General features: G+C 41.2%; 1 protein-coding gene across 1 annotated transcript; it reads right to left on the reverse strand.

Moving 5' to 3' along the window:
* Positions 1-1,203: 1,203 nt before the first annotated feature.
* On the reverse strand, positions 1,204-25,179 carry chmp6b (charged multivesicular body protein 6b). Its single transcript, XM_068003986.1, has 8 exons — positions 24,953-25,179; positions 9,974-10,083; positions 9,163-9,250; positions 6,805-6,891; positions 6,576-6,641; positions 5,653-5,733; positions 5,306-5,369; positions 1,204-3,365 (listed from the first exon to the last, which is right to left on the reverse strand). Exons 1-8 carry the CDS (start codon positions 25,013-25,015, stop codon positions 3,313-3,315), a joined length of 612 nt encoding a protein of 203 aa, XP_067860087.1. The 5' UTR covers positions 25,016-25,179; the 3' UTR covers positions 1,204-3,312.
* Positions 25,180-25,382: the final 203 nt, after the last annotated feature.

Consider the following 25,382-nt stretch of genomic DNA (forward strand, 5'->3'; position numbering starts at 1 on the left):
AAGGCATCACCCTACCTCACAGACACTTCAAGCACATTAACACAGCGGAGTGGGGGGGAAAAAGTCATTGTAAGTAGCAGACATGATTAGTATAGTGTATTTTTGCACAAGGTGTTGGAGCTGGCACAGACAACCCTTGTTCCAATGGACCAGAGCTATACTCTTTAAAGCCTTGTGTCTCTTTTAAAAAGAGGTTACATCGGTTTCCAGCATATACCAAAAATTTCCTGCCAATCTTAACGAGTATAAGTACCAGTCGTCAAGATCAGCGTAGAACCAGTGTAAATTTTGCCATATTTTTCGATTTACACCAATCCAGGAAATTCTAGGCCATGAGAATGTAGACTCCCTATAGCTTGTCAAATAGAGATGTTATTACTCTAAACCAGTGAGAACTGAATTGCAGTAACTGTAAAAAAAAAAGCAAATATATGTATCAAAAACTATGTGCAAATTAATGAAATAATTTGAAAGAGAGAAAGGAAGCAAAAATCTGAGCAACAAGGTGAAATGAAGCACCATTGGAAAATGTTATAAATAAGGTGAATCCAAATTATTACTTCAAGACCAGAGCACAAAATGGAAATTCGGTAAAAAGACATCAGGAAATACTTTAATCACTGAAGAAGTATAAGTAATATTAGAGGCGAAAAGAGCACAGTTCAAATGTAAAGTTAGGATACCAGAGGCACCAATGTTGATAAGCCAAATGACCTTTTTTAGCCCTGACTTTTGTCATGAATCATCAATTCTCATTTAAATGAAGTCTCAGGGATTGATTACGTTATCAACCCCTGTAATCCTTACAACATTCTCTAAACATTCATCCCACATATACACACACCACATTGTTAGTCATGGTTAGTCACAATGCATTTTACAATTTAAACAAAAAGGGACAAAGAATTGACATCATAACTAAAGTACATTTAATAATTTGAAGAGGAACATGGTCCTCATTTTTTTCGTCCTTTCTGTATTTCAGTTTTGACAGTGACTTCCACATCATCCTTCTCCAGTATAGTTAGTTAGTTAGGATATCACCAACACTGTTCCTTCAACAGGCCCTAGCTGCACCAGCATTATTCCACCTCGGAACTGAATGCCTCACATGTATTGGAAGACTAAAGCAGCATTTCAAAAAGAAAAAAACCTGTGTTTCCAGCTTTCATTTATTAACACATCTTACTGCAAAAATTCAAATGATGGTTAAATTCTTTTATTCTACTTTGTAATATCAAAGACAATTTGTAGAAATTTATTACAGAGGTCAAAAAAGGTGTATATTTGTATGTTTTAAAGCATGGTACCAAAAAGGCCGTAATACCAAGATTGTAAGGCAATTGCTGCAGCCATTAAAATCACCCTTGATAAATTTTAATTTTGTTCTGCAAAATTCAGCTGGGACATAACTCAAAAGATCTTTACATGCATATATTCAAATAAAAGTATATTATTTGATACATGCCCAAAAGTTTATAGGTTATATGCAATAGATAAGAATTTCAGTCAGGCTATGATCTTCAAGATTTGCTTAAAGAAAAAGATTTATTTTAGGTATGAAAGCAAAATTTACCTCTTTTAAAGAGAGTATCTACTATGGTTGATTAAAAATAAATATACAAGTAATTTTGCCACTTCCACGACTTTTGACTCATTGAATGTGAAAAAGAAAAAAAAAAGTTCCCTTTCCCCACATGCACCATGAGGGGCACACACCTGACCTACACCTAGGCCCTTTGCCAATGCTCGTTTTGAGCTGGCTTCGACAGCAGTTGGGATGACTCCCCTCACGTTCTCTTCCCTGTGGAGAAATGCTTGGCCTCTATTCAGCACATCCCCTCATGACACAGGCATGATCATGAATCCCTAGCCCATCACTGGTTTTCCACTTATACAAGATTGTTAGTGCAAATACCCATCATTTTCCTTTCATCAACTGGCAGTATGTAAAACTTATTTTATAACTAGGACAAAAATGTTTCACAAACTATGTGCACAATGGGATTTTGAACATTTAGGACAAAACTGAGTATACACCGAGAATGACTTGTTTTCACACTACTTCTGAGGTGGTTTCAACAGGATAGTTCCATTTTCAACTGATTCATCACATACAAATAGAACCCAGAATAAGGTGTCCAAATGCCAACCAATACAGGAAGTACAAGTCAAGAAATATGTAATTTAACCCTGTGGTGCAAAACAATTCTGTTTGGTGGATGAGGAAATCAAGCTGCACTTAAATGACACGTTTGTAACATGATTATAAAACAGAACAATGAAAGTTAGTATTAGCAGCTCAAAGAATCACTTTCAGTCTTTAAATACAAAACTCAAGCCTTCCATTTCAAATCCAGTATCTCAGCAAGATTTTTTAAAAAGTACATAGTGGAATTACACTGTAGTTCCAAAGGTTGTGTTTTTTTTAAATATAAAGTGGATATAACTATAGTGGAAACCATATGAAAACTTGATAAACTTATCAAGTCCCATTTTGTTACTGGTATTTCAATTTTGCTCATTTAGAAATCTAGCAATAATGCTCAGCCTGATGCACTGTACACAAGATTTCATCGCACAGTGTTACAAAGAGTCCAGTTGAGGTTCATATTCATGTGGAGATACCAGAGGCGATAAACATTTTACAATACTGCTCTTAGCCCTATAAATTAAAAATCTTCGGTATAAGCCTTTTTAAATACAATTCAAATTTCTAAATGTTTGATGTCAGTGAATTTGTTAAAGAACAGAATATATTTACAATAATTATCCCACCACATCTCTGGGGATTTTCTACACGCTAGAAGGTCCTTTCTTAGGAGCTGCATTTCCTTCTGTCCTGCACTATTCAGAATCTTACTGAAACATTCCAAAAAAAAGTTAATGGTTTACAGACATAAATGTATCTTACCTTATTTATCCACTGCTATATTACTAGGTCAATTCAGATTTATCTGGAAACCATTTCAAATTTTAGGACTAAGTAGGTACTGAGAATTTACAGGTCAGTTTGATTGTATTTCTAAAATAGGATGTATTCACAAAGGAAACACTGGCTCTTGAAAATTCTACAGCACTGCTCATTTTTGGATTTTTTTTAAAAAGTAAAAAATACATTTAAAAAGTCAACAAGGCAGAGCTTTCATTTTTAAAAAGTAAATAACTCCACAAAAGAATGAAGATTCTCCTGATATGCACGTAGAGTCTGAACTTTGCAACCCTCAAAAGGGGTTGTGAATCATGATCAACTCTAGAAAACAATAAAGAGAAATCATATACGTCAATGTCACTGAAGAGTACAAATTTCAGTTAAGATGCTGCCACCATCTCTTGTTTTGGCGTGTTTTTAACTGGTTCTTTTCCTGTAAGAAAAAGAGAAAAATTTTAAAAAGTTAATTTCCTAATTGAATTTTCTTAAATACAGTTTTATAAATCTGCACCCATACAAACTAAACTGTACATGAACTATGAAATCCAATGTCAGCATCAACCACTCCCAGTTCAGATCCCTCCACTCTGTCCCAATGTGCCATGCTCCAAACCCAAGAATACCCTTTACTGCATCAATGTACCATTTCCAATTCCCGAACCAGTTATCGAATGAATTAAATCCCAGCGTTCAAAATATTGCATGGTAGAGCACCACATATGCAATGGTGTACCAAGCCACATTTGTACTGTGGAAATTAACTGGAGAAAAATTGTAAACATTCAATGATGTCCACTTATTATTTTGGACTGGTAAGAGATATCAGAGCACGTGTGCAAAAGGAATGTGCTCAAAAGTTAACATTCAACCTCATAAGCATAGAATAAAGTCAAGTGCTCCACTTCAACAAGTCAACTTATAGTGCCAGCAACAACTGCATCAAAAAAATGCTGCTCCTCTCACACTGTACATCCGGAAGTCAGAATAGAACAGTATAGCTGCCTGAATCTGATGAAGCTGTGGGAGCTCTTATGGACATGATACAGAAGAGGAGGAAAGCCATTTACTTCTTCAGAGGATGATGAATAAATTATTTGGCCCCCACCATAGCACTATTATGTAATTTCAAAAATATTGCAAGATCACCTCTGTATAACTTGTATTTAAAAACTTATTTTGCTTTTGTTGAGTTTTACTCATCTCTACAGTGAAACCTGTACAAAGGGACACTCATTGACAGTCCCAAATAATTCACTGTACATACAATGACCATTTTGAAAATAGGGACACCTGCAAATAAAGGACACCTGATGCAAGTCCCTCAGGTGTCCCTAATTTACAGGTTTCAAGGTAAATACCCCACAGGAACATGGCTTCTACGAGCCCACCTGTCAGACAAACAGATATTGCAGGATCCATTATTTTGCTCCTTTTCCTGAAGGTCCAGATTATAAAAAAGTTGGAAAAACTCCACATCGACCAACACATTGCATGCGAGTTGGTTTAAAAAAGATCCTTTGCTCCTTTTAGGCCATATCAAAAAAGTAGACTCCAATTGGTCTCATTAAAAAAAAATGGATAGGATAGGAGACAGGCAGGCTTTGACTCCCAAAATTTACTTGGAAAAGGTATCATTCTTTGCCTTTGAAGCTCAGATCCATTTCATTTACTAAATTGGCTCGTATTTAAAAGCTGGGATGATTTGTACTGGCATCCAGAAGCAGTTCTTGCTAAAGAACATTGAGCTCATCCAAGAGACTCCAGAGATATCTGGTCCTGAACACAGTGAGTGATCTCAGCTAAATGTTAGAATTTTGATACAAGAAAACAGATCAAAAAGGGAGGAAAATTACTTCCTCTTTAACTATATTCACTACCACAGCAAATTTAAAAGGATTGTTAGATGCAAAGCGAAGCTACATCAGCTTTCACAGAATGATACAGCACAGAAGTCAGCCATTCGGCCCATCACGCCCGCTCTTCGAAAGAGCTGTCCAATTTGTCCCATTCCGCCACGGCCCTTCAAATTTTGCCCTTTCAAGTATTTATCTGCATACAAAGCATTAACCACACCAAGAAGCAAAAACACACAATGTCATGGGGGTAATTTTCTTGAGTTTGTGCTACAGGTAGGGCGTTTCACCCACTGACCACACGCATCAGAAATTCGCAGATACGCTACCCACCATGTGCTATTCATTAATTTTTCAAATGGATAGTGAAAATTACACATCACGAAAGGAAATTCTGCAGCTTAAGATACCCAAAAAAAAGTACACAAGCTCTTTTTAAAAAAAAGACTTCCCACAAAATTATTCTTCACCACACAAAACTGAATTCAGCTTGTAAATATTAGAAATCTCAAATCAATACCTTTTTCTCTTGCAGGGATATTCGGTAGTGGTTCTGCAGGAACTTCTGGGAATTCAATTTCTTCCTGAAAAGGTTTAAAAAGACTTTTCTGTTAGTAACTGATGTCAAAGGAGGGATAGGGATACTTGTACTTCCTGGAAAAGGTTTAGTAAGATTATGTATTTAGACTACAGAGCTTCACTGAGGAAAACAAATTTAGATACTTCAGTTTGAGTATTAAAAAAAACCTAAGCAAGATTAAAAGAGTGAAAATTCACAATGAAAGCATGAGAGCAGGTTCTGTGTTAAGGGATTGGTAAATTTCCGGTGTTAATAGTTGAGTAATTAGATGACTGCATTATCCTCACCTGAGTTATAGCATCTAGTTCTGCCAGAATTGCATCCTCATCTTCTTGAGATAAACCTCCGGCTAAAATTTCATCGATTTGCTGAAACACAAAGCCATATTGTTTATAACACGTAATAACCTTTCATTACTTTTGTTTTAAAAATGCAAAGTTGAGTGATTGATGTTATATTCAAGGTTCAGAATACACTTCAGCTTCGCTCTGATGGATAAAGTTACCTGAACCCTTCAATGTGATATTTTAATTACTCAAAACCAGCAGTTATTTTCCATTTAACGCGATTACAGGATATAATTTTTACTAAATTCCTAACAACCTATGCTAACTAGATAACTTTCTACACTATATCACTAGCACAACTTAAGAAAATTACCTGCAGTATGCATTATAGTTAGCAATTATACAGACCTTAGTTTAATGTGTACATATCCTAGTTCCCTTGATGACTCAGCTGCTAAATTCAATAGAATGTGAAACTGATCCACACAGATGAGGAAAGTCTGTTCAGTCCCCAGTTTGTATTAGTTAACCTCAGCTGGGGCAGCAGTAGAGAATTTACAAATGACCTCAGTACTTCTGGACTAGTGAGTGAAGAAACTCATCCATGATTCTCATTCCTGATTCTAGCGAGGCTTGCTGGATATAAAGTATGCATGTGTGGATTCTGAGTGGGGACAGAATGAGGTTCAGTGGAGGATGCCCGTTGTGGCCATAATGTCCATCAATACTCACTGTCCAGGCTTACATGTCAAGAACGGCCATTTGGGCAAGCTACCTGAAGGTGAGTGATGCCCACAAAACCGTACACCAGGATGAGTCACTGCCTTCAGGAATGCAGGGGTGAAACTGAAGAAAGGAAGCATTCATATCCTAGATACGTAGAAAGATTTGGCTGTACGATAGCTGTGTATCACATTACTCACCCGCTGGTATTCAACAGCTTCCTGGGTCTCATCCATTATTCGTTCTACTTCTTCAATGGACATGACCTAAAAAGAAAGTTTCTTCAGTTTGTTACTGTACTGATTTCAAAACTTGTACATTATAGTATTATTCCTACCAAAGGGCAAATACCTTTAGTTGCTCTGAGATAGTTAACATTCAGGAAGTTTCATCAATTGTGGCAATAGCCACTACTTTTCAGATACATACCTCATGCATTTTCTTAAGACAATCGTTTCCAATTTTTAGCCCTTCAATAACTTTCATTTCTATTTGAGTAAATTCAATGTCTTGAACCTTTGAAACAAACAAAAAGTAAAAATGCATTATTTTCACACGACAAAAAAGGGACCTTTTTCCATTACAGTAAGGCCTGTACTAGGAGAGGGGAAGAACAGGCAGCAGAGAAACAGAAATTAAGTGAGATGGAAATATCAGCTTCCTATAAGAAAAGGGGCAATTGGGAAACGTTTAGTTACTTAGCAGCTATAGAGCCATTATGAGACACATGAACAATTAATGAACATTGGATAACAAACAAAAAAAAGGAAGCCTTTTCAGTTTGTGTATGTGCTCATCAAGACAAGACTGCTATACGACTATTGTCCATTTCTAACACAGTCCTCAGTGTAAGCATTAATTCTCCCAGTTTGGGTATACCACACTTTGATGCACAGTAAATCTCTCACCACTCTGCCCCAACAAAGTGCTTCAGAACCACCCCAAAAACATCATCTACTGCATCAGCATGACATTTTTCTATTTCTCACAACAGTCATTCTGGGTGAGTGCCAAATTAGAATCAATCGTAGAATCGTTACAACACAGGAGGCGGCCATTCGGCCCATCGAACCCATGCTGGCTCTGTAAGAGCAATCCAGTTAGTCCCATTCCTATGCTCTCTCCCCATAGCCCTGCAAATCTTTTCCCTTCAAACATTTATCCAATTCCTTTTTGAAAGTCATGATTGAATCTGCCTCCTCCACCACCACCACCTCAGGCACTGCATTCCAGATCATAACTATTGCTGTGTAAAAAAGTTTTTCCTCATGTTGCCTTTAGTTCTTTTGCCAATCAACTTAAATTTGTGTCCTCTTGTTCTCAACCCTTCCACCAACGGGAACATTTGCTCTTTATCTAAACCAGTCATAATTTTGAACACTTCTATCAAATCTCCTCTCAACCTTCCCTGCTCTAAGGAGGATCACCCCAGCTTCTCCATTCTATCCACGTAACTAAAGTCCCTCATCACTGGAGCCATTCTAGTAAATCTTTTCTGCACCCTCTCGAAGGCTATCACATCCTTCCTAAAATGCAGTGTCCAAAATTGGACACAATACTCCAGTTGTGGCCAAACCAGTGTTTAATAAAAAAAAAAGGTTCAACATAACTTCCTTGCTTTTGTACTCCATGCCTCTATTTATAAAGCCCAGGATCCCGTATGCTTTTTTGACCGCTTTCTCAACCTGTCCTGCCACCTTCAAAGATTTGTGCACATATACCCCCAGGTCTCTGTTACTGCACCCCCCCTTTAAATTGTACCATTTAGTTTATATTGCCTTTCCTCATTCCTCCTGCCAAAATGTATCACTTCTTGGCATTAAATGTGTTCGCCCATTCCACCAGCTTGTCTATGTCCTCTTGAAGTCTATTACTATCCTCCTCACTGTTTACTACATTTCCAAGTTTTGTGTCATCTGCAAATTTTGAAAATGTGCCCTGTACACTCAAGTCATTAACATATCTCAAAAAAAGCAGTACCAACCCCTGGGGAACACCACTGTATACCTTCCTCCAGTCTGAAAAACAACCATTCACCACTACTTTCTGTTTCCTGTCACTTAGCCAATTTCATATCCATGCTGCCACTGCCCCTTTTATTCCATGGGCTTCAATTTTGCTGACAAGCCTATTATGTGGCACTTCTTCAAACTTTCAAAAAGGTGTTTGATAATTAGGGGAATTTTTGTCATTTGCAACATTACTGACTAGGAACTGGATTGAGTCTGTTCAAATTCATTTCATGTAAGGAAGTTACAGCCAGAAGACACAAACTCATTATTCTGGGGTAGATTTTAACCCACTTTTTAAAGTGAGGTTCAGTATCTAATTCACTGCACAATTCTATTTCTACCCATCAATTTATTTTGTTTTCATTAGTCTTCACATCTAAATTAATTGGAGTGAGGAGGGGAAGAGAGGAAAAAGTTGAATGGGATAAAGGGGACATAAGGTGAAAGCAGGGAGAAAAAGGTTAAGCATAAGGAAGAGGGGGTCAGGGATAGAGGAAGGCAGAGCATGGAAAAAAAGGAATAGAAGCAAGAGTAAGGGAGGAAGAGCAGAGTGAGGGGTGGGGAGATGAGAGGCAAGGGAGGGAATTTCTGTAGAGAATCTCAGAAAAATCCACCCAGCAATCCCATCATCAAACTCTAAACAGGTGCATGTGTCGGAATGCTGAGATTTTAGCACGTGCTTAAAATCGAAGTTCTAACAGCAAAATGCAATTTTTCTTTTCACAATCTATGCATTTATGTTGCATGTTATTCAGAACTGAAAACTATTCCTTACCATTTGTTCAAGGTTACTAATCTGAACCTCAGTTTTATCAAGAAGTTGCTCCTGGTATCGTTTCTTCTTGAGCAGAAGTTTGGCTTTCCTGAAGAACAAAGAAATATAGTCTTAAGCAAATGACATTCAGATTGTAAAAACACTGTTTAGAAATGGTGCCACTTTAGCTTCTATGACTGAATACATGTGTGAAAGGGAGCAACTGAAAATAAGTTGGTCACTGTCTGTCCCTCCCTCCCAACACCCTGTTCAAATAAACGTAAAGATTTCTAGATCACCTGTATTCTAAACTACCTCTTATGAAAATCCAACAAGGGGTCAAACAAACAAAATCTTCAAAGCTGTGCACGTAACACACAGAAAAGTATTTTAACCACTGTAGTAACCTGTTCAGGCTGAAATCAAGGATTGACTAATCCATATCTTCTACCTCATTACCTCGAGTGCATTCCACAGAGGATGATCTAGGTGTGCCAATTGGGCTTCCTTATCTGTACTTATCTTTGAGAAATGTGATAGCAAAGCTCAGAGTTCTGCTCACCTACTTTTCTTAGTGGACTTAAATCTGCAGGGGAGATGTTGTGAGGAAGAGGGAAACATTTTAATGAAGAATCAAACTTAGAAAAAAGATTGAAACATTCAACATTTACATTCCCAAGTTCCCAGTATCACAGCAATTTGTTCCTTATGCTACTGAACAGCTGTAAGACTAATATGGACTGCTATAGAATAATACACTTAATTGTTGAATTTTAACACATCAGTAAACTTCACAAGTTTACAAAACACAATCTAATCCTGCGATACCCACTCTTTTTTGCCACCGCGTAGCAGCTGTCGAGCGAGCTCCCGCTCCTTTTCTAGTTGAATAGCAATCTTCTTCTGGTACTGCTTCAACTTGTCACGTTGCTGTTTTAGTTGCTGCAAAAATAAAATGGAAAATATATGAAACTAAATCTCCAATTTTGGAGGAAAATACTTTCAAACATTTCATCAACTCATTAAAAAAGTGTTGGAACAGCTAATGCAGTTTACAGCACTTTGTGTTTAGTTTACTTGGATTTCAGGGATTGCCCTGGTTTTTGAATAAAAGCAGTGTTTTAACTAATGGGAAATCAACTGGCTTCAGTCAGCATACATATAGAAGCTGACCCCACACCTACAGATATCAACGGTAACATGTAGATAGGGTAAAAAAAAGTGGCTTAAGGATGAAAGCCTGGGCATTCCTCAGGTGACCATATGGAGGCCGGAGTTGTGCAGAGTACATAGGAGTGGAGTCAAGCATGGTGGTACCATATAGTTGGACTACAGAGGGGACATGGTGCAGGAAGTTACAGTGATCAACCTCATTAAATGCCATAGATGGATGCCATGGACACAATCACATAGGATGTCTTGATTTAGTATGCAGGACTGAAATCAGACCAAAAGGATTTGAACAAGGTGTGACAGGAAAGGTGGGCACTGAGCTGGATAGGGAGGGCACATTCAAAAGGAGCTTGATGGGTTGAAGCTGAAGACACGGGATCGAAGGTGGGCTTTGAGGATGGGGTGATGATGGCAGTTCTTAAAAGTATGGAGGGACAGAGCCTGAAGAAAGGATGCTATTGATGTCAACGAGCATGAGGTACATGAAAAAGTAGTTACATAGCAAGGATTTGGATCAGGGGATCTGTAGGTGGGTCGCACAGAAAAATAAATTACAGACGGATATGAAGCTGAGGGTGGAATTATGGATGGGGGAGAAAGAGAAGATTGATACTAGGAAATGAAAAAAATCTACAAGATGGAGGGTGAACAAAAGAACTTCCATTTATATAGCACCTTTTATGCCCTCAGGACATACCAAAGTATTTCACAGCCAGTTCATTGTTTTGTAGCCAATTTACACAAAGTAAGGTCCCATAACAAATGAGATGAATCATCAGCTAATGGTTTTTTTCCCTTCATGGAAAAGAAGTTGCATTTTACACAGCACCTTTCACATCCTCAGGATATCCCAAAGCACTTTACAGCCAATTAATTACTATTGAAGTGTAGTCACTGTTGCAAGGCAAACATGTCAGCCAATTTGAACGTAGCTAACTCCCACAAACAGCAATGAGATAAATGACCAGTTAGCACTTTAGTGGTATTGGTAAGAGGATAAATGTTGGCCAGAACACCAGGCGAGTTCCCTTGCTCTTCAAATCTTTTACATCTACTTGAGCAGGCAGATGGGACCTCGGTTTAATGTCTCATCTGGAAGATGGCACTTCTGATAATGCAGCACTCCCTCAATACCGCACTGAAGTGTTAGCCTAGATTATATGCTCAAGGTTCTTGAATGACTCTTGAACCCCTGACCTTCTGACCCAGAGGCAAGTGTGCCACCATTGAGCCAAGTCTGACACAAAGCACCATAAAACTGGACATACAAAACCTACCTCTTTGACCAAGCTTTTGGTCACCTGTCCAAATATCTCATGTGGCTTGGTGTCAAATTTTGTTTGACAAATCGCTCCTGTGAAGCACCTTTGGGTGTTTTACTACGTAAAAAAGCACTATATAAATGCAAATTGTTGTTGAATACTGCACTAAAGTTGAATAGAATGATCCCATGAAAGAGTTCCACATGTACACTCATTCACTTATGCAAGGAATGTCAGTTTGCACCACTTGGGATAGATCATCCTTTAAATACCCCCAGGAATGAAAACAAACTGAGTGTTCAAAATATAATGATTAGGTGACATCCTGAATATTAGAATTTTTCATTACATTAGAATTTATAATTTTATAACAATTCAACCCACTGACAGAGTGGGCTCACCAAGAATAAAGAGCTAAAATTCAGCTAAATGTCATACAGCACAATTACAGAATACCAACCACCTATAGTGAGGTCATCTGAAACTATGTAATTGTAGAGAAGCAAAGCAATGGCATCCCCCAGTGGTGGGAAATATATATAAACATAGGTTAAATTGGATTTCTTTACAACACAACACTTAAAGCACTGGTTCACAAATAATTTCAATACACTTAGAGCTTCACATCTAATAGGAAAACAGTAAACAGAATGAATTTCACAGAATGATACAAAGCCATGTTTTAAGTGTATATATTGTCAACCAACACCGAACAGATTATCTAGTCATTATGCAGATTGATTAAGAGGGGAAAAATAGAGTATGAGAGTAAACTTGCAAGGAACATAAAAGTGGACTGTAAAAGCTTCTACAAGTATGTAAAAAGAAAAAGATTAGTGAAGACAAATGTAGGTCCCTTACAATCAGAAACGGGAGAATTTATAATGGGGAACAAAGAAATGGCAGAGCAATTACACAAATACTTTGGTTCTGTCTTCACAGAAGAGGACACAAATAACTTCCCAGAAACGTTAGGGAACCAAGGGACTAGTGAGAAGGAGGAATTAAAGGAAATTAGCATTAGTTAAAAAAAAGTGCTGGAGAAATTAATGGGACTGAAAGCCGATAAATCCCCAGGACCTGATAATCTGCATCCCAGAGTACTAAAAGAGGTAGCCATAGAAATAGTGGATGCATTAGTTGTCATCTTCCAAAATTCTACAGATTATGGAACAGTTCCTGTAGATTGGAGGGTGGCAAATGTAATCCCACTATTTAAAAAAGGAGGGAGAGAGAAAACAGGGAACTACAGACGAGTTAGCCCAACATCAGTAGTAGGGAAAATGCTAGAGTCTATTATAAAGGAAGTAATAACAGGACACTTAGAAAATATCAATGGGATTAGACAAAGTCAACATGAAGGGGAAATCTGGATTTTGACCCAGAGACGATGAAGGAACGGCGATATATTTTCAAGTTGGGATGGTGTGTGACTTGGAGGGGAAGGTGCAGGTGCTGTTTTCCCATGTACCTGTTGCCCTTCTCCTTCTAGGTGGTAGAGGTCGCGGGCTTGGGAGGTGCTGTCGAAGAAGCCTTGGCGAGTTGCTGCAGTGCATCCTGTAGATAGTACGCACTGCAGCCACGGTGTGCCGGTGGTGAAGAGAGTGAATGTTTAGGGTGGTGGATGGGGTGCCAATCAAGCGGCCATCTTTTTCCTGGATGGTGTCGAGCTTCTCGAGTGTTGTTGGAGCTGCACTCATCCAGGCAAGTGGAGAGTATTCCATCACACTCCTGACTTGTGCCTTGTAGATGGTGGAAAGGCCTGGGGATTCAAGAGGTGAGTCACTCGCCGCAGAATACCCAGCCTCTGACCTGTAGCCACAGTATTTATGTGGCTGGTCCAGTTAAGTTTCTGGTCAATGGTGACCCCCAGGATGTTGACGGTGGGGGATTCGGCGATGGTAATGCCGTTGAATGTCAATGGGAGGTGTTTAGACTCTCTCTTGTTGGAGATGGTCATTGCCTGGCACGAATGTTACTTGCCACTTATGAGCCCAAGCCTGGATGTTGTCCAGGTCTTGCTGCATGTAGGCACGGGCTGCTTCATTATCTGATGGGGTTGCGAATGGAACTGAACATTGTGCAATCATCAGCGAACATCCCCATTTCCGACCTTATGATAGGGGGAAAGTCATTGACGAAGCAGCTGAAGATGGTTGGGCCTAGGACACTGCCCTGAGGAACTCCTGCAGCAATGTCCAGGGGCTGAGATGATTGGCCTCCAACAACCACTACCATCTTCCTTTGTGCTAGGTATGACTCCAGCCACTGGAGAGTTTTCCCCCGATTCCCACTGACTTCAATTTTACTAGGGCTCCTTGGTGCCACACTCGGTCAAATGCTGCCTTGATGTCAAGAGAAGTCACTCTCACCTCACCTCTGGAATTCAGCTCTTTTGTCCATGTTTGGACCAAGGCTGTAATGAGGTCTGGAGCAGAGTGGTCCTGGCAGAACCCAAACTGAGCATCGGTGAGCAGGTTATTGGTGAGTAAGTGCCGCTTGACAGCACTGTCGACGACACCTTTCATCACTTTGCAGACGATTGAGAGTAGACTGATGGGGCGGTAATTGGCCGGATTGGATTTGTCCTGCTTTTTGTGGACAGGACACACCTGGGCAATTTTCCATATTGTCGGGTAGATGCCAGTCTTGTAGCTGTACTGGAACAGTTTGACTAGAGGCGTGGCTAGTTCTGGAGCACAAGTCTTCAGCACAACAGCTGGGATGTTGTCGGGGCCCATAGCCTTTGTTGTATGCAGTGCACTCAGCTGTTTCTTGATATCACGTGGAGTGAATCGAATTGGCTGAAGACTGGCTTCTGTGATGGTGGGGATATCGGGAGGAGGCTGAGATGGATTATCCACTCGGCACTTCTGGCTGAAGATGGTTGCAAACGCTTCAGCCTTGTCTTTTGCACTCATGTGCTGAACCTCACCATCATTGAGGATGGGGTTGCTTACAGAGCCTCCTCCTCCCATTAGTTGTTTAAATGTCCATGACCATTCACTACTGGAGAGCTTTGATCTGATCCATTGGTTGTGGAATTGCTTGGCTCTGTCTATATACAGTTATACAGGGCCTTGGTGAGACCACACCTGGAGTTTTGTGTGCAGTTTTGGTCTCCTTACCTAAGAAAAGGATATACTTGCCATAGAGGGAGTGCAGCGAAGGTTCACCAGAATGATTCCTGGGATGGCAGGACTGTTGTATGAGGAGAGATTGGGTCGACTCGGCCTGTATTCACTCGAGTTTAGAAGAATGAGAGGGAATCTCATTGAAAAATATAAAATTGATATATATTGTGAATAGCTGGGGCCCAAGCATTGATCCCTGCGCTACCCCACTAGACAGACTGGATGCAGGGAGGACGTTTCCCCTGGCTGGGAGGTCCAGAACGAGGGGTCACAGTATCAGGATATGGGTAGGACATTTAGGACTGAGATGAGGAGAAATTTCTTCACTCAGAAGGTTGTGAACCTGTGGAATTCTCCACCACAGGAGGCTGTCGAGGTCACGTCACTGAATATATTTAAGAAGGAGCTGGATAGATTTCTAGATACAAAAGGAATCAAAGGGTATGGGGAGAGCGCAGGAATATGGTACTGAGATAGAGGATCAGCCATGATCATATTGAATGGCGGAGCAGGCTCAAAGGGCCGAATGGCCTACTCCTATTTTCGATGTTTCTATTATCTCATTGCTGTAAGTGGGAGCTTGCTGTGTGCAAATTGGCTGCCATATTTCCTACATTATAACAGTGACTACACTTCAAATATACTGTAAAGCACTTTGGGACATCCTGAGGTTGTGAAAGGCGCTATATAAATGCAGGGTCTTTCTTTTCAATGTGAGATTCAAGGATAGTAGGTGGAAGGAGATAAGTTGATCACCACTGCTGAAAACCTGATTCAGTCTGGGAAACCACCTTAAATCTAACCAGGAGCAGATGGTGCACTAGAAGAAATTTATTTCTGCAAAGCTCAGGCCCGACCTGACTCTAAAACAAAATGGCAAGAGACTCCCGGAGACGATAATCACTTCGGGTTGACACCACATGGAATGTAAATCCAGTGTGATGCCAAACCTACCAAGAAAGCTCTGTATTAAAATGTGCGTTGTTACAGAATTTGGGAGTTTGAAAAGATCAGTTGAACCCATATCAAAAAACCCCACATTTTTGGTTTTTATTTTAAAACACTAGATATTCTCTCAGGTTCAATGTCATGGCTCACTCATGTTCCTACAGTCCAAAGTGTTCCACTTTTGGATAAATGATAATGAGGCCCAGGGATTGTAGCAGAACTCTTACTCTGTACATTGGCTACTGAATTAGATCATGTACCAGCATGTGATTCCTCTCTGTTTGAAAGCAGACTTAATATGAATTCTTACCAGACATACTCGTGCTCTGAGCCAGCAAATGGCTTTACTTATATAAAAATAGATGAAGCATCAACAGTATAAAACAGTGAACCAGAAATTTATCTAGTCTCCTTGACACATTAAAATAGACACTACTTACTTTCTCTCTAAACAAAAGATGACTTCAAAATATAAATTCACTTCTTTCCCTGTGGAACAGGCTACCATTTAAAAGCTAGCTGGCCTCAGGCTGCTGGCTACGGAACTGAAAGGGTATCAGTGTAGTCTGTAATTGGAGATGTCTGGCCACTAAACTGTCCATCAGAGAGAAGAGCAAATAGCCCAGTCCCCTTCCTCACAGGTCTCAAAACACATAATAAATCAAACCTATCACCCCAGGCTGAGGCCCAGTTCTTTGTCCTGTGTCTAAGTGGCATGACACCAGCTGTACAGTTACTTGAAATAAAAGGCAGTAAACGACTATCTAAATTACGTTAGATCAAACAATCATCAATATTGAATAGACAATCAATGCTTGTGATTGAATGTAGTGGCTCTGATTGATTCAAAGTGAACACCTCGGATAACCCATTGTGTTGGTTTCTGTTGAAAGATACTTTGAGACACCTTGAGTATTAATCCTTAACATGCTGTTTCTAGCAATACAATATTACAAGTTAAAACTCCCAACACAGGCAAAAATGAATTTTAGCCTCAAAAACACTATGGACCTGCTGAACATTTGCAGAGGACACATATGCTGCAGCACAAGCCAACTTAAAAAAAGTATAAATAAAAATTAACCTGTTCAGCAGCACTGTATCACCAACACACAGTAGCACGGAATGGATGGACAGAGATTTCAATCTCCTCACAAGGTGAAGAAAAATACAGCATTCAGTTGAAAAGCAGTATTGCCAGAGGCCTGGATTCAGATCACCAACCCACATGGCTGAACAAGACCAGTACGGGGGGAAAGGGAAACCTTACTGCCCTTAAAACAAACATTACGTCTAGATGAAGGCAGATCCGATCAGAAAATTGCTTAACAGATGTCGTGTCTCAATCATTTTACTTTAAAAGTGCAAGCTATTTTACAACCATAAAACGTTACAGCACCAAAACAAGCCATTCGGCCAATCAAGTCTGCATTTGTTTCCTCCACTTGGTCCAATCTCCTGCCTGCTCCCCATATTTCTTTTTCAAGAAACTAATTCCCTTGATATTGATAGATTTTTGAAAGGGTTACGGGACCAAGGCGGGTAGATGGAGTTAAGATACCGATCAGCCATGATCTAATTGAATGGCAGAGGCTTGGACCATCATTTTCCAATCCTCCCTAGCTACAGGGGTGGTGCTGGAGGATTGGAGGACTGCTAACGTTGTAGCATTGTTTAAAAAAGGGATAGACCGAGTAATTACAGGCCAGTCAGCCTAACCTCGGTGGTGAGCAAATTATTGTACACAATTCCGAGGAACAGAATTGATAGTCATTTAGAAAGGCATGGATTAATCAAGGTCAGTCAGATTTGTTAAGGGAACGTCATGTCTGACTAACTTGATTGAATATTTTAAGGCGGTAACAAGGAGGATTGATAAGGGTAGCATGTTTGATGTAATCTACATGGATTTTAGCAACACTTTTGACGAGGTCCCACATGGCAGACTGGTCAAAAAAGTAAAAGCCCATGGGATCCAAGGGAAAGTGGCAAGTTGGATCGAAAATCAACTCAGTGGCAGGAAGCAAAGGGTAATGGTCGACAGGAATTTTTGTGACTGGAAGGCTGTTTTCAGTGGGGTTCTGCAGGGCTCAGTACTAGGTCCCATGCTTTTTGAGGTATATGTTAATGATTTAGACTTAAATGTAGGGGGCATGATCAAGAAGTTTGCAGATGATATAAAAATTGGCCGTGCAGTTGATCGTGAGGAGGAAAGCCGTAGACTGCAGGAATATATCAATGGACTGCTCAGGTGGGCAGAAAAGTGGCAAATGGAATTCAATCCAGAGAAGTGTGAGGTAATGCATATGGGGAGGACAAACAAGACAAGGGAATACACAATAAATGGGAAGATACTGAGACGTGTAGAGGAACAGAGGGACCTTGGTGTGTATGTCCACAGATCCCTGAAGATAGCAGGACAGGTAGTTAAGCTGGCATACGGGATACTTTCCTTTATTAGCCGAGGCACAGAATATAAGAGCAGGGAGATTATGCTAGAACTATATAAAACACTAGTTAGGCCACAGCTTGAGTACTGGTCACCATATTACAGGAAAGATGTGATTGCACTAAAGAGGGTACAGTGGAGATTTACGAGGCTGTTGCCAGGACTGGAGAATTTTAACTATAAGGAAAGATTGGCTAGGCTGGGTTTGTTTTCTTTGGAACAAAAGGAGGCTGAGGGAAGATTTAATTGTGTATAAAATTATGAGGGGCCCAGATGGAAATAGGACCTACCTATCCACTCTCTTAGCAGAGGGGTCAATAACCAGGGGGCATAGATTTAAAGTAATTGGCAGAAGGATGAGAGGGTGGTAGAGGCAGAAATTCTCATCACATTTAAAAAGTACTTGGATATGCACTTGAAGTGCCATAACCTACAAGGCTATGAACCAAGAGCAGGAAGGTGGGATTAGGCCCGATAGCACTTTTTCAGCCGCCAAAGACACGATGGGCCGTTTGGCCTCCTTCTGTGCCTTAAATTTCTATGATTCTATAACAGGTTCGAGGAGCTTAATGACCTACTCCTGTTCCTGTGTTCTTTTTAAAACATTTTATGGACTTGCTTCGACAATGGTTTGTTGCAGAGAATTCCAAGCTCCAACCACCCTGTGTGTGAAGCGATCTTTTGTAACCTCCCCTTTAATTCCTCTTTGAAAAGAAAAAAAAATTATTAAAAAAAAATCTTAAATGTGCTCTCCTTAGCCTCTCAACTACCAATGGAAACAATCGCTCCTGTACATTGGAGGGGACAAATGCAGATTAGATAACTGCATTGCTGAATATCTCATGTCAACAAGTGCAATCCCAACATCCCTGTGACTTTCCACTTAAATGCCTCCTCTCATTCTGACCTTTCTATCTTTGTGTGCCTACAGTGCTCAAACTAAGCTCAATACAAACTTCAGGGACATTATCTAGTCTTTCTAACATATGAACAGAAAATGCTGGAAACACTCAGGTCAAGCAGCATCTGTGGAGAAAGGTAGGGTTAATGTTTCAGGTCAGTGACCTTTTGTCTGATCCAGAAAGTGGGAGAAGAGAATGGAGTCCTTACAGAAAGCAGGGTGGGAAGAAGCATAATTGAGATAGCTGTGGGAGTTGGTGGGCTTCAAGTAAATATCAGTAGATGGGAAGAACTATAATCATGTTAGCTGTGTGAGTCATTCCTCCTTAGCTCTGAAGCCTTCTGGTCTGAGCAATGACTAACAATTTCAGACCTTAACACTATGTTCCTGCCCAGTTCTCTCACCCACCTTTGGTTTTGGAGATGTTTTATTCAGTTTCTTCTTTGTCTTTTTTCTACCTGACTGAGATGATTATTATTATATATCATTTAACACTTTCCATCTCTTCCCAAGTTTAAAAAAAAACCCTGTTCATGGATTATTAAATCCATTACTGCTTCTTTAGGATAGTAATCACTTGACCCTTGACTTTTACCTGTTCTTCACTTTTCTCCTCTTGCTCAGTTCACATCTTCCAGTTCTGATGTAGGGTTTACAACAATTTGCATTTATATAGCACCTTTAATGTAGAAAAATGTCCCAAGGTGCTGCACAAAGTTGTAATTAGACAAAAATGGATACCAAGCCAGAGGAGATGATATGAGAAATGACAGAAAGCTTGGGTCAGAGGTGGGTTTTAAAAAAAAAAGGGTCTTAAAAGGAGGTGGCGAGGCACAGTGGTAAAGGGAGGGAGTTCCAGAGCACGGGGCCTAAATACTTACGGCACAATCACCAATGGTGGGGCGGGGGGGGGGGGGCAAAGGGACAGGGGATGCACAAAAGGCCAGTCAGAGGAATGGAGAGTTCTTGGTGGGAGCAAGGCTGGAGGAGGTTAGAGACAGGGAAGGGCACAGGGAAGCCAGGACTGCGTTTATAGACATGAGATATTCAGCAAAGCGGTTATTTAAGCTGCATTTGTCCTCTCCAATGTACAGGAGCGATTGTTTCCATTGGTTGAAAAGGTGCTAACGAGAGCACAAATTTGATATAATCATAGCACAGCACAGAAGGAGGCTATTCAGCCCATTGTGCCTGCTCTTTGAAAGAGCTATCCAATTAGTCCCACTCCCCTGCTCTTTCCCCATAACCCTGCAAATGTTTCCACCAAGTATTTATACAATTCCCTTACCGAATCTGCTTCCGCCACCCTTTCAGGCAGTGCATTCCAGATCATAACAACTCGCTGAGTAAATATTATTTTCCTCATGTCACCTCTGGTTCTTTTGCCAATTACCTTAAATCTGTGTCCTCTGGTTACCGACCCTTCTGCCAGTGGAAACAGATTTTCCTTATTTACTCTACCAAAACCCTTCACGATTTTGACGATCTCTATTAAATCGCCTCTTAACCTTCTCTGCTCTAAGGAGAGCAACCCCAGATTCCCTAGTCTCATCCCTGGCACCATTCTAGAATGAATCTCCTCTGCAGCCTCTCCAAGGCCTTGATATCCTTCCTAAAATGTGGTGCCCAGAATTGGACACAATATTCCAGCTGAGGCCTAACCAGTTTTTATAATGGTTTAGCATAACTTCCTTGTTTTTGTACTCTATGCCTCAGCTTTATAAAGCCAAGGATCCTGTATGCCTTTTAAAACAGCCTTCTCAACTTGTCCTGCCACTTTCAAAGACTTGTGTGCGGTACACACCCAGATCTCTGTTCCTGCACCCCCCTTAAAATTGTACTATTTAGCTTATATTGCCTCTCATTCTTCCTACCAAAATGAATTACTTCACACTTCTCAATTAAATTTCATCTGCCCATTTCACCAGTCTGTCTGTGTCCTCCTGAAGTCTGTTACTATCTTCCTCACTGTTTACTACATTTCAGAGTTTTGTGTCATGTGCAAACTTTGAAATATGTCCTGTATACCCAAGTCCAGGTTATTATTATTTATCAAAGAGCAGTGGTCCCAAAATCAACCTTTGGGGGAGACCACTACACACTTCCCTCCAGTCTGAAAAACAACCGTTCACTACGACTACCTGCTTTCTGTCCCCTATCTAATTTCGTATCCACGCAGCAACTGTCCCTTTAATCCCATGGGCTTCAATTTTGCTAACATGTTGATTATATGGTACTTTACCAAACACCTTTTGAAAGTCCGTATACACATCAACCCTCTCCAATATTTCAATCAAAGAACTCAATTAAGTTAGTCAAACATGATTTGCCTTTAAGAAATCCATGCGGGCTTTCACTTATTAACCATATTTTTCCAAATGCCAATTAATTTTGTCCGGGATCAATGTCTAATAGTTTCCCCACCACTGTATTAGGCTGACTGGCCTGCAATTGCTGGGTTTATCCCTCCTTTTTGTTTTGAATACGGGTGTATCATTTCATAAAAAAGAAAGAAATTAAGGGACTTAAACATGAAGATGAGAATTTTAAACTGGAAGCATTGGGGGACTGGAGGCCAGTGTAGCTCAGCTAGGACAGAGGTGATGAGTGAGTGGGATTAAGGTGCAGGCAGCCTAGTTTTGGATGAGCCAAAAGCAACGTTTACGGAATACGGAGGTTGGGATGCTAGCCAGCAGGACAGCATAAAAATAGTTGACAAGGGTATTGATGAGATGTTTCAGCAGCAGATGGTGTGAGGCAGGCGATGTTACAAAGGCAGAAATAGACAGCCTTTGTGATGGAGAGGATATGGGGTTAGAAGCTCAGTTCAGGGTTGAATAGGATGCTGAGGTTGTGAACAATCTGGTTCACAAAGACATGTGACATACTCTGACTAGGACCCATGATGCATTTGCCCCTTGTCCTCCTCAGCCTCACCCTCCCCTCTGTTGTCCAGCTCAGTGGGACTGCCTTACTTGGTTCCAATCATAGACAGAGCATCTCTAGCAATGGCTCAGTTTTTTGCCAGTGACAGTGGCCGGGGGGGTGGTGCAGGACATGGAATCAGTGCCGAAGGTATGGTGTTTGCAGCGGGGGCCAAAGACAATAGCTGAGGTCCTCCCAATGCACAACTAGAGGAAATTGTGGCTCATCCAGGACAGAATGTCAGACAAGCAGCCTGAGAACACAGAGGCAATGGAGGAGTTGAGAGAGGTGGCAGAGAGTTAGAGCCGTGTGTCATCAGCTGACACGTGGCAGCTGACACGTGGCAGCTGACACAATGTCTTCAGATGAGGGGAAAGGGTGACTACAGCGGTTTTGAAAGGAAGGGGGACAGTGCCTAAGTAGAGGAAACCATTTACAACGTCAGCTAGCATGGGGACCAGAAAGGGAAGTTGGGTGGTCAGCAGTTTAGTGGGAATAGGATCAAGGGAGCAGGAGGTGGGTCTCATTTACAAGATGTGCTCACAGAGAGCAAGAGATTATGTGGGATCAGGGCAAAGCAAGGGAGGTTTGGATTGGTGGGCAAGGGGAAGGGGAGAAGCAGCAGAATGTATGGTCTCAATCTTAGCGACAAAGAAGTCCATGAGCTAATCGTACTTGTTGTTGGAGGGGAGGGTGGAAGGGACAGGGAAGAGCGGTTCAAGGAGATGATTGGTAGTGGAGAAAAGAACCCAAGGCCTGTCCTTACTGTCCGGGTTCATCCTGGAGTAGTGGTCAGTTTTAGCAGGAGAGAGCAAAGCCTGATAGCGTTTGATATGGTCCAGCCAGATCTGGTGATGGATGGCTAAACCAGTTGTGTATCAAATACGCTCAAGTTTGCGGCCAATGGACTTCAGGGAGAAAAGACGGATGCCATACCCGGGGGGAACAATCAGGATGGGAGAACACAGAGATATTACTGGGGATAGGGGCATCAAGGGTGGAGGGATTGGTTGAGCAGAGTGACAGCTGCAGAAGTATTGTGGTGAATGAAAGGGCCAAAGGCTAGGCAGTTGGCAGCTTGAAAGTGCAATTGCAAGTTACTTGGGGAAAGATAGATTTCCAGGGGCAGATGCAAAAGGAGTGGGGTTGGAAGATTTATACCCAAAAATGTTAACCTATTTTTCTCTTTTTTTTCACATGCTGACAGACTTTTGGGGTAAAATTTGCTCCAAGGCAGCAATGGGAGATTGGAACTAAGTCTCTCCTCTGTGACAGACTCAGTAATTAATACCTGAGCCAGGTACATTCATTGTTGACGATTCAACAATCAGCTTGACTCATTAATGGGATCTGAAGGCTTAGATTCTTTCCACTCCCAGTTAATACCCCAACAGTATGGTCTTAAATGGACAAGAAACAGGAAGCTTACTAGTCCTTTGTGCTGTACACCCTTGGGATCCCCAAGGCTTACCTTTTGCCAAACTGGATCAAAGTTATCTTGGGCTGGATAAGTGGGAGGCATCCCTCCTAGAAACAAGCATGCACTCCCTATCAGGCAACATAGGAACTTTTGTGGAGTTCTCAATAATTTGGGTTGGAGACTCAATCATTGAGATAAGCTTCTGCATATCAGTCACCTAGCTGATCAAACAAACCACTTTGCACTTCAGATTTCCAGCATTTACATTTATTTTCCTCTTTCCATCCCCAGTAGTTATACCTGGCACAACAAATCTTGCTTAGAAACTGGAGGAATAATTTTTCTAATCTTGATACACTCAAAAGACAAAGTCCAGTCATTCATCAACAGCAAAGAGATAATAGATCACTGCAGAATGTAAAGGTGTATTGAATAATGAAACTGATTCTGTTCTGAGTAGATGTGACATGTAATGTGTACACCTATAATCCATCATGTAATTGTTCAAATCAGTGTATGAATGGGAACAAAAAGCACAATAACCTCACCAAATACAGTGTCAGGGACTATAGCTGAAAGGAAGCATTGATTTGGGTATATTTACAATACGTTCTGAATTTTAAAAAGTGCATTAAACTGACAAACATGCCTTTAAGCTAGGGTTGCCAATTCTGGCTGGAGGGTATCGCATGACCTCTCACCTCCAACCCACCCAGTCAAACCACCTTTTTTCTCCCCTCAATCACCAACATTTTTAAAACTAATAAACAAAAGTGTGTTCAAAGCAAATGGGAAAAAACACACACAACCTATGATTTTTCTCCCAGGTGTTGCTCAGTGTAGTGTCGAGGAGATCAATCTTTAATTCCTAAAGACTCCAGGCCAATCCTGCCCAGGGTGTAGGGGGATTGGTAACCCTACTTTAAGCTGTAGTGTGGGGGACTGGGGGGGAAAAAAAGAGATGGTCTCTGGATTGGGAGCTCAGGTTTCACTTTCATCTTCTCCTTTTATAAATAGAATGTATAGCACAGAAACAGGCTATTCAGCCTAACAGGTCCATATCAGTGTTTGTACTCCACGCAAGCCTCCTCCCACCCTATCACATATCCTTTTATTCTCCCTCATGTGCTTATACAGCTTCCCCTTAAATGGGGAACTGTTACTCTCTGAGTAAAGACATTTCTCCTGAATTCCTTATTGGATTTCATAGAATCATAGAAGTTTACAACATGGAAACAGGCCCTTCGGCCCAACATGTCCATGTCGCCCAGTTTATACCACTAAGCTAGTCCCAATTGCCTGCACTTGGCCCATATCCCTCTATACCCATCTTACCCATGTAACTGTCCAAATGCTTTTTATCAGCTTCCATTCAGCTATAGTCCCTGACACTGCATTTATCAGCGACTATTTTATATTTATAGGAACAGGGCGGGATGTCAGTGAGGGAGGGGGGTCCCACAACATCTACCCGTGGGACCCATGAAAGGGAGCGAGGCCCGTGGGGCACCGGCCCGGGGAATCACCTGCGAGGAGAGGCGGGCGATAGCAATACGGCAGGGCCGGGGGACGAACTGCTGCAACCCCGGCCTCACTCACCAACACGGCTTTATCCTGCTCGGTCACTCGGGACCGCTTCTTCCTGCCGAATATGTTACCCATTTGCGCTGATTCAGGCCCGAGCCCAGCCACATGCCCGTCTGAAGGGAGCCGCAGCTTGAAACTTCGCTCACGGCTTTAAACGTGGAGGCAAATCCCCGGCGGCTCCGGCCAGGCCGCGCCGTCCCCACGGTAACCACGCCCGGGATCCGAGACAGACAGACGGATAGCCGCCAAGGACAAACTTTACCGCGCACCGTCAACTCGAAATCACGCCGGCCGGGCACACCCTCCTGTACCAAAGAGCGGGTCAATATTATTCATCGCATAAGCAAAATCACTGCTCGTTATTGCTGTGCATTTGTGGTTTACATTTTCGATCACAAAGGAAGATCAAGGACAGCAAGAGTGAGACCAATTGCACATTTTG

This window comes from Heptranchias perlo, chromosome 23 (assembly GCF_035084215.1).
Source record: "Heptranchias perlo isolate sHepPer1 chromosome 23, sHepPer1.hap1, whole genome shotgun sequence".
NCBI classification, from domain to species: Eukaryota; Metazoa; Chordata; class Chondrichthyes; order Hexanchiformes; family Hexanchidae; genus Heptranchias; species Heptranchias perlo.